Source organism: Stegastes partitus, unplaced genomic scaffold (genome assembly GCF_000690725.1).
Source record: "Stegastes partitus isolate 25-593 unplaced genomic scaffold, Stegastes_partitus-1.0.2 Scaffold158, whole genome shotgun sequence".
Lineage (NCBI taxonomy): Eukaryota > Metazoa > Chordata > Actinopteri > Pomacentridae > Stegastes > Stegastes partitus.
In genome coordinates, this window is record NW_007577889.1 from 59,741 (window position 1) to 70,234 (window position 10,494).

At 39.0% G+C, this 10,494-nt stretch overlaps 1 protein-coding gene across 1 annotated transcript; it reads left to right on the forward strand.

The window, feature by feature from the left end:
- Positions 1-4,173: 4,173 nt before the first annotated feature.
- LOC103355578 (glucagon receptor-like) lies at positions 4,174-10,120 on the forward strand. The gene is made up of 13 exons (XM_008279425.1): positions 4,174-4,233; positions 4,348-4,450; positions 5,165-5,272; positions 5,868-5,989; positions 6,852-6,958; positions 7,154-7,310; positions 7,488-7,647; positions 8,040-8,100; positions 8,196-8,265; positions 8,426-8,517; positions 8,700-8,838; positions 9,549-9,590; positions 10,049-10,120. The coding sequence occupies exons 1-13, from the start codon at positions 4,174-4,176 to the stop codon at positions 10,118-10,120; spliced, it is 1,293 nt and encodes a 430-aa protein (XP_008277647.1).
- The last annotated feature ends 374 nt before the right edge of the window (positions 10,121-10,494 follow it).

Genomic DNA, 10,494 nt, shown 5'->3' on the forward strand with positions numbered 1-10,494 from the left:
GAGAACAAAAAGCCCCCTGAGTCCACTTTGCTAATGAATGTGGCACCACTGCAGCAGGGGCTTGAGTTAACATGTGGGGGGCTACACAGCACGACTGCATCTTGTTCAAATTATTATGCACATACCATTTTGTCAGATTTTCATAAACAAGCAGCCCAATTAGGCATTGTTATTATCCTCAAACATTATATTATAGTCTGAATGTTATTACAAGCAAAAACTAGTAAACACCATATGTAACATGGCAGTCTTGAGCTTCCAATGACTGACGGAATCAACAAAACACATGCGTCTTTGTCACAAAATAACAATCATGGCTTTTGGTTCTTCCACAGATATATTAAAAGTATTTAGGAAATATGACCAAAAAAAACCTGTTGTGTCAAAAATATACATATAGTAACACTAATATCTGAAGAGTTGATTTGCAGAAACAGATAACTCCATTTTTTTGATTTTCAGAAAACTTTTTTGTTGTTGTTGTTTGCTTGAGATAATACCAATTAAACTGAAGTTGAGGGGATTTGACTCAGTAGAAATGACAACAATAGAGATAACTTAAGTTTGATTGATAGTGTCTCAGGTAAATGATGGAAAAGTGGGTTTTCTGAAGGTTTGTGAAGATGGAATTATCTGTTTTTGCAAATGAACTCTTCATTTGTTTAAACATCTCTTGGCAATTTTCACCTCAATTAACCACTTCTGGTCGCCATCTAAAACCTCCGGGTCCAACCTTGAACCTTAATCCAACCCGAATTAACCCTTTCCTGAACAACTTTGAAGGGAAGCCGAAGTTTTCAATGAAGGAAAACAACAAGTCCAACGGCAACAAAAAAAGCCAAAAGCAAGAAAACAACAACAACAAGCCTGGGGGGAAGGTCCGGGGGTCTTGGGATTAAAGGCCTCACCTTCCAAACATATTTCTGGTCATTTTGGCCAAATAACTCAATTTTTGTTTTATTTGATGACAGAACTTTCCCCCATGAGGTCTTTTCTGTGTCCACGTGATCAGCAGCAAACTGTTGTTGAGTCTTAAGGTGTTGCATCCAGAGGAACAGCTTCCTTCTTATGTTGACATTAGTGTCCCAGCAGCTTCTAATTCATGGCAGACCTTCTTTTTGGTGATTTTTGGCTGAATCTTGACCATCCTGACCAATTACCTCTCAGCAGCAGGAGATAGTTGTCTTCCTGATCGTGGCAGTGACACAACTGTACCATACACTTCATACTGACATAAAAATGTTTGCACAGATGATTTTGCTATGTGTAGTTGCTATGAAATGACTGCAAGTGACTTTCCTGATTTGTTCAAACCAATGATTTGCTATTTCAGATCTTTATTGAGCTCCTCAGACTTTCTCACTGAAGTGCTTGTGGCAGAGTCTCATGAGTGTATCAGCTGGGTCCTGTTTTAATTGGTCACCAGCTGTAGTCAATCATAATTACTTACAAAACGTTAGGAGACCATCCCACTAAGAAAATTTGAGAGCTTTCTACATCATACATCAATTGATAAATGAATGTATATTTTTGACCCAGCTGACTTTGTCATAGACACATAGGTTATAAGATTCCATTATAGAAAATTAAATGTCGTAGTGGTCATTGGAAAATCAAGACTGCCATGATATACAGAAAGTTTTGTACACGTCTGTCAGTGCTTTCCAACGTTGGTCACAGTAGCTTAAAACAAAAGTTATGTTCTATTTATTGCATGAACAGTAAATGCTTCAAAAAACACGATTTCTGGAAAAATCAACTCCCTTTTAGATGGGCTGATCTCGGTTTTAAAAGCAATCAAACGATAGATTAATATGAAATCTACCTTGTCTGACCTCACAAGGTGATCAGACCCTGACCTGTATTACTATCTGCTCCTACCAGACAGCTGCTGCACTGGGTCATAGATCACGTGACGACACACCATCAGAAAATATTACACTCAAGCAGCACGCTTCTCTCAAGACCGACTTCATATCACACATTAATCAAAAACTTCAGAAAGTGCCGTGCTCAAAGGAACCAACAACACCCCCAGTAGAACTTATCTGCTGTTGTTTTAAGCACTACCCAATTTAACTCAATGTGTCCGAGGCAGAGAGGCTGTGAAACAAACCTGTAGATGATGATGATGACCAAGACCAAGTTTCAGAGTGTGCTGTAGAATTTCTAACTATTAGCAGTTTTTATGTTTTTATGTTTACACATGAAGTCAGGTTTGCATAGAAATCCTTGAGTGGCTGTAAGTTCATAGCTGAGTCCACATTCCATAAAGGGTACACTGAAAAAAAGAGAATCATTGGATCAACTTAGATGAATCACTTCAGCTGGTAACATACAATTGAACAAATTCAGTTAATAAGTAAGCAAACAGTTGCTGCAACTTAATTTCAAGGACATTTTGCATTTTTCCAATTTAAGTTTTAATTGCTTTGCCTAAACGTAAAAGAGAAAACATGATTGTGTCATTAGACTTCTTTCATTTTCTTTTACTTCGTAATCCTAGTTAAACAACGTAACGCCAGACATGCCATGCTAAAAGACTAATAAACCTAATTTCTGCACTTTGTTTGAAATTAAAATACCAGCTTAAGAGGGCAAAGTATAATTTCAAGTTGATCAAATCCACAAAAGTAAACTGCCATCATCAAAAAAAAAAAAAGAAAAGCTAAATGAAATTCCATCAAAACAATACCTTACTTCAACAACGGCATAAATACAATTTTTACAGTGAAGCAAAAGTTCCCATTTTATGGTCAGGGACTTTTTTTCTTCAATATCAAATTAGATAGTGCCAGTCTTTCTATTAGGAATAAAGTTATCCTTTATTAAATTAGAAAAGCTATTTGAGAGATAAAAAATCAATACAAGGCTTCCTATTAGATCACTGTGGGTGACTATACAATATAAATGCCTTTTTATTAGCTAGTAGAAGTATTTTCTTTCTGTAAAAGTGGTGACATTATGCCCATTTAGACTTGTTTATATGCTGTTTTGCAAATATGCTGTAACTCTATAATGAAAGCAGCTACAGTAAATCTATAAATAATCACGTCACGTGTTGCCAGGTGACCAGAAACATAACAGCAAATGAATGCTAATGCCACTTACCTGAATGTGTAAATAAGGGTTTGATGTGTTTGACACATCAAGTCCAAACATGACAAGGTGATAATAATGATATGACAACGCGTCAAAGCTTTAGGAAATCAGTTGTTAAGCGATGGTGATTCAAAGTGGCAGTCTATCATCACACGCAGTTTTTTCCTCTTTTAAGGCAACAAGAATCAGCATGTAGAGTTCTTATATTTTAAATTTAATCTGGACACCTTACTTTAGTAAACAGTATTTAGTACATATGGTTTTTAATCATACTTAATGTGGGACATAGAATACATTTAGTGTCACTTTGAGCCCTTTTACGTCCACTACGATTGGCCACAGTCTGAAATTCTTCCCATCAGTGTGTGATTACAAGGAGGGAGATGGGAATTATGTCGGCCTTAATCATACAGCAACAAGCTTTTTAGGAAGCTGTTCTCTAACCAGCTATTAGAGATCTTTTATGAAAGCCAGCAATGGAAAGAAAAACAGTAAATTCTGTCCACTTTGGTTGTGGTGCCTTTGTGAGGATGCTGTAAACAGTCGGTGGTTTCATACATTGTCCTCAACATGACTGACTGCAAGGCAACAGGCAGCAACTGAAGCTTTTGTAGGTGCAATGACTCATATCAAAATCCAGTGCTTTTACTAGATTTAAATTTTGTTGTACCTTGTGTATGATGACAACAAAAAGCATTCTATTCTATTCTATTCTATTCTATTCTATTCTATTCTATTCTATTCTATTCTATTTTATTCTATTCTATTCCATTCCATTCTATTCTATTCTATTGTGTTCTATTCTATTCTATTCTATTCTATTCCATTCCATTCCATTCTATTCTATTCTATTCTATTCTATTCTATTCTATTCTATTCTATTCTAGATTTATGGACAACACAGATCGCCTGATGGATAAACAAGTGGTTGTCTCTCAGCGGCCTTTGGCTATGAATTCGGGCAACACTGACTGAACTCAAACCTTATGACCTTATTTATCATCCGTCACAAACATTCTCTTCTGCTTTTACTTTGCAGTCTTCTTGATAAGGAAGATCAAGTCTGCAGAAATGAACCTGGCGCACGACTTCATAGCTATGATCTGCCTGCTGTTCCTCAAACTGCCACAGGTTAGTTTACAGGAGGTGACTTTAACTGCAGATTTAACAAAAAAAATTCTTCCATCAAGACATGAGAGTGAAAAACTGATTTTGTGAAGTATGTTTTACTGCAAATCTTTACAGTTTGAGATGGTCAGTGGGAAAGTCTTAGAGGAGACTTATCGGAAATGGGTCCAGTATAAAGATAGCTGTGTCGAGATGATTGAAAATGAGCCGCTGCCTCAAGGTATGGAGAAACTTTTTCTGGAAATTGAGTCGGAGGGATCTGGCAACAGAACTAGAAAAAAATGTGAAACTATTACAAAAGCAAAATGTTTGTGGCAGATTTGAGGCAAGCTTGAGATTGATTTGCAGCAGGTAGATGAGGTTCCCAGGACGTGTTGTTTCGAGTTTTCCAAACGTCCGGTAACATTTTGGCAATAATGACAAGTTTGACACTGCTGGCATACATATTCTCAATTGCGGCAACCATTTAGCAACTTTCTGATAACAAATATGCCATCAGTGGCAAACACGTAAGTTTGTGTCTGTCACTGAGAGCATTTCTGGTCGTTATAGTTTCTGCTGGAGAACTGACAAACCTCTGCCAGTGTTGCCCCAATTTTGCAGGAGATTTATATTTTCATATCCAAATTGGACCTGCAGCAAACTTCTGGATAACTTTTTGGTTAATGTATGGCAGGTTTACTGCAGGAATAAGGCATGCATAGTAAGCTAGCCTGTCACATGTGACACTAAAAATAGAAGTGGCAAATGGGTCAGACTGTTTGCCAGTTGTTTTCACACCTGAAGTCCACCTCAAGTCTGCCACAAAGGTAATTCGCAAATACGGCCTTGCCAGAAACCTACATTTTTTGTACCGGAAGTCATTTAAAATTGCACAGAGAACTATCCTCTATGGCTTGTCTTTGTCTTTTCTTTTTGTTTATCGTTGTAGCAGGCTTGTTCTGTAACAGGACGTTTGACAGATATGCCTGCTGGCCTGATACTCCTGCTGGATTTATGGTCAACATCTCATGTCCCTTCTACCTGCCCTGGTACGACAAAGGTAATAACAACAACAAGATGATTGAGAGTGCAACTTTGCTGTGTATATTTAGATTTCCCAGATTTTACATTTGAATCCCCACTACTGAAAGCAAAGCCTACAGTCTGTGGGAGCAGTTATAGCTTAACTCAGCACAAAGACTGCAATGAGAAGATGTTATCCAGATTCTATCAGAAGGTAATAAAACGAACCTATCAGCTCTTTGAAAACACATTGATGGAATGGTTATAGGTCCTTTGTTGACACGCTACCAGACTGTCGTACTTTTTTTTTTTGCATTTTTTGTGCAAAGATAAGCTTATGGTCAACTGGCTCTTCTTGTTTATTGAAAAGACTTGTATTGAACTTGTCATCCAACTATCTGCAAGTACATAAAGGTATGTCCCCCAAACGTTGAACTGTTTACAATAAGTTGTTTGATTCTTTTGTCTGTGTGTGTTCAGTGTACCTGAGTATGCATATATCTTTGCATTTCCTTCCTCTGCACTGGAATGCTAACTTTTCCAGGTTGTTTATCTATTTACCTCTGCCCAGTACGTGTCTTGAATTGGGAATAGACAGGTAATGACTGAAGGACTGATTGTTTCCCATCCAGTGTCCCAGGGTGTTGTGCGTAGGCGATGTGGGTCTGATGGCCTCTGGGAAAGAGAGCAGAGCGGGCAGGTGTGGAGAGACATGACCCAGTGTGAGGAGGAAAAAGAGGTCACATCCCAGGAGGTATGGCAGCAAGAATGTCTCCAGGATAAAGGGTTTATTTATTAACTCTACTCAGGAGCTTTGTCTGTCAGCAACACAAAAGCTACCAAGCCAAGTTTTGGTGGAGAGCCAGAGCATGAAGGACGGAAAGACCAGTTGAATTTTGATGCAGGTCTGGATTACTTCCTTTAAAACTGAGACAGGGCATTTTCCTTGATGGAGGTGTGCTTTTCAAGATTACTTCAAGTCGTAGCTGTGAAATTTGAAGACATTTTTTATCACCATTCTTCAAGTTTCCTCACAACTTATAAAGTCTCCCAGCCTTATTAGCCAGTAGGATTTTTTACGGCTGCAAGAGTGATCACAAGAGTATTCATGCACTCCCAGCGTCTGAGGAACTGAAGGCCCAGTGAATTAGTTTTATTAGTGATGGATATGTCACCCCATCAGTCTGAAAATTAAATGTCATGGGTCTACATGCTAATTCAAGATTGTGTCAGCTCCTTTGTGGTTAACTTTTTGCTCCACACTGTCAATCACAGACACAGAGTCTTCTTCCTGAAAGGGGTGTGGATCACATTAGCTCAGCTGTATTTCAAGCTATAAACACTAAACTAAAAAGTTTAGAAAAGGCTATACAGTCACGGTAAAATGAACCATCTTTGCAGCATTTTGAGATGAAAAATTTAAAAACACATTCTGAGAATATGTGAGACTTTCATAAAATTTTTTAAAATGGGCACAACTATATTCAAATATTTAACACTGTAGGCTCCCTAAAGTGACAATTCAGTGTTTACTCTGTGTTCAATGTCTATATAATTGAAGTAAGTTTGCAAGATCTGACTTACAAGAAATGGCCATTGTGGATCTGTCTTTACAGTTGTGGTTCAAACAGCTGATGGTGACCTTCAGGATGTTGTACACTGTTGGCTATTCCTTGTCCCTGACCACCCTAATAACGGCTCTTATCATTCTTCTGAGCTTCAGGTAAGCTGACTGACAGATGCCTTATACAAATTAGAAACGAGCAGTTGTCAAGCTCCCTTCGCATTCCTAAGATCATAAGAGAGCTTCCTGTGTGATAAATAAAAACCTTATAAGAAAACCAACAAAATAAAGAACAAATACAAAGCCTTGACACACAACATTCAAATTCTGTTTTTTTCGTTGTCTCCCTGCCAGGAAGCTGCATTGCACCAGAAACTACATTCATGCTAACCTCTTCCTGTCCTTCATCCTGCGAGCTGTGGCTGTCATAGTTAAGGACAATATGTTGGAACGCCACTGGGGAAAAGAAATCATGAAACAGACCGATGTGAGTGAGATGCTCAGTCATCAGGTAGGTCTCAAAATTTACTCATGATGGTTTACTATTATTATTTGGTGCAGATTGTTACTTAAAATGCTCAGTGTTTACATGCAGTTCACAAATTTAAAGGCAAATTAGCATTTTCATGTTTTTTAATATTTTGTTTTTATTTTGTACTTGTTCTGTTTATGTTCATATTTCTGCTAGGCTGCTATTGGCTGCAGGATAGCACAGGTGATAATGCAGTACTGCGTGCTGGCCAACCACTACTGGTTCTTTGGAGAGGCAATTTATTTGTACTCAGTGCTCATTGCGTCAGTGTTCATTGACAACAACAAATACCTACCTTACATCTGTCTCGGCTGGGGTGAGTTTAATCTCTTTAACACACATCTGAAGAGATCTTCTGGGGCTAGAACTGTGGGAGATGACTTCCCTTTTCTATCCTTTAAAGTCTAATTCTGTTTTGCACCAAAGAGCACATCATAGAAATAGCATACTTCATGCACTTAAAGGAAGGACGTTGCACAACAACAGCAGCAGGGGACATGTCTCACCATCAGGCTTCTGCCCTTCTTTTACGCTCATTATCAAATACACATCAAACGAGGCTTATGTGACACCCAAGCGCCCTGTAACAGCAGTGTAGTTTTTTTTAAAAATGGATACCATGGAAACATTTGCTTCCACATGTAGTTCTGAAGCTTGTTTTCGAGCTGCAGCCCTAAACCTTGCATTCCTTGCTCCTTTTTACCTCAGGAACTCCACTTCTATTTGTGGTTCCCTGGGTGGTGGTGAAGACCCTGAAAGAAAATAAGGAGTAAGTGAGTCTGCATGTGTCCGTAGTGTCCTGATGTGTGAACCCAGCTCCACAGATATATGGGAGAAATGTGAACGCCTCCCTTTTCTTGTCAGGTGTTGGGCCGTCAATGAAAACATGAGCTACTGGTGGATCATTCGTTTTCCAGTTCTTTTTGCTTCACTAGTAAGAATTACTTAATAATTATCGATAATTTTCTCAGTGTTTATTACCTTGCACTTGTCGTTGTCTCATATTTCAAACTCCTCTGCATAAAATATGTCACAATTTATGTGTCTTTTGCACAGGATACAACAATTTCATGTTCTGATTTTCTAATCAACAGATCAATTTTCTGATTTTCATGAAGATCCTGAAAGTAATATTTTCCAAATTACGAGCCAACAACCAGAGTCGATACCCCGATTATAAACTTCGGCAAGTTATCTCACTATGTTTTCAGGCCTGATTAGATTTATTTGAACTCTGTCTCATGATGTCAAAGCTTTCCCAGCAAAGCATTAATAGGTTTTTGAAAGTAATATGAATGAAAAAATGAATGTCGACCAAAAGCAGTGCGTATGTGACAAATTGCTATTCTGTCTGATTTGTGCTTTCAGGCTGGCCAAGGCCACTCTTACCCTCATTCCTCTGTTTGGGATTCATGAGGTCATTTTCATTTTCGCCACAGACGAGCAGACAACAGGCATTCTGCGCTACATCAAAGTGTTCTTCACCCTGTTCATCAGTTCATTTCAGGTAAGCTCAATAATACTTGAGACTGCAAATACACTGATCAGCCACAACTCTCCTGTGGATTCAGACACCAAGACATTAGCAGCAGATTCTGAAGTTCTGAATCTGACTTGCTTTTAAAGCACATCCTACAAATGCTCAATCAGATTGAGATCTGGGAAATTTGGAGGTCAAGTCAACACCTTGAGTTCTTTGTCATGTTCCATAAGCTGTCCTGAAGAATTTTTGGTGCATGACTAAATAAGGCCACTGTCATCAGAGAATACTGCTTTCGTAAAGGGGTGGACATGGTAGGTAGGTGGTACACGTAACATCCACATGAACACCAGAACCCAAGTTTTCCCAGCAGAGCCTTCCTCGGTCCTTCTTCCCATAATGCATCCTGCTGCCATTTTTTCTCAGATAAGTGATGCACATGCAGCCGGCTGTCCAAACAAAATCTGATTCATCAGACCACGCCACCGTCTTCCATGGTCTGGTTCTAACACTCACGCACTCTGACTGAGCCTTATGGTTGCACTTTTTTTCAAAAACTTAGCCTGCTTCCCATTATAATCCCACCCTTTTAATAGATGTGATTGTAGGAAGATCATCAAAAGATAATAAATGTTATGAACTTCCACTTTCTGAGGTTTTAATGTTATGGCTGCTCAGTGTATAAGACACCTTACTGAAATCAAAGTGACTTTTTTCAAAATGTGCTCTCTCTGCAGGGCTTTCTAGTGGCTGTACTCTACTGCTATGCTAATAAAGAGGTTTGTTGTTTCATTGAATACACTCATTTCATTTTCAGTAGGTGCTGAATATATAAAAGACACTGAGAGACATGCATGAACCTAGATAAGTGTAAAAGTGCATGTTTTTTTTGTGAATCATATATTTATCATGTTAAAATACTGCTAATAATGCTGATGGGATAGATTGCATTATTGCTCTTCAGAAACCCATGTAGGGTTGTCATCCGGGACTCACAGCTGAACAGCTCTTCTAAGGATGCATTAGAACAAAAGAAATGACATTAGTATTGAAGCATTTTTGTCTAGGGACGGAATTTTGCACAACCTAATTGTAGTTCTTTAGAGTGGCTAATTGATCAACAACATGACAAATTCACTTTGCAGTTTAAATCAAATTCGCAAGTACGAGGCGAAGATATGTTACTAAATGGATGTCACATTTTCTCGTGAATAACTCACCTCCACTCTGGGTGCAGGTGCAGACAGAGCTGAAGAGGAAGCTCCGCAGCTGGAGAACAGAGACAGAGATTGTATGCTGTGGACCATGACTAGCTGTGCTTGACTCTCGAGCGGACACTTTCTCCATCGCCTCGGTGCCAGAGCGCAACAGATCCTCTGTCTCAGCAGCCAGGGTAGCGCCTGACGGCTCGCCCACTCCTGACAGTTCACAGCTTTTCAGACGTCAAGTTCAACAAACCTCACCACAACTTGATGCTTCTTTGCTGCACTCTGGTTCGGTGGTAAACAGAAACACCTTGCAATGTGATGATCAGGATGAGACCGGACAGTTGTCTGTGGGAATGCAGGTGTCCTTTCTCATTCATCTTAAAGACCCTGTAGAGCTGCTCCCACATGTTGTAAATACAGATTCAGACTGAATGCAGCCTTGCATACCGTTAAAGCTCTAATGTGGTTGATTGTA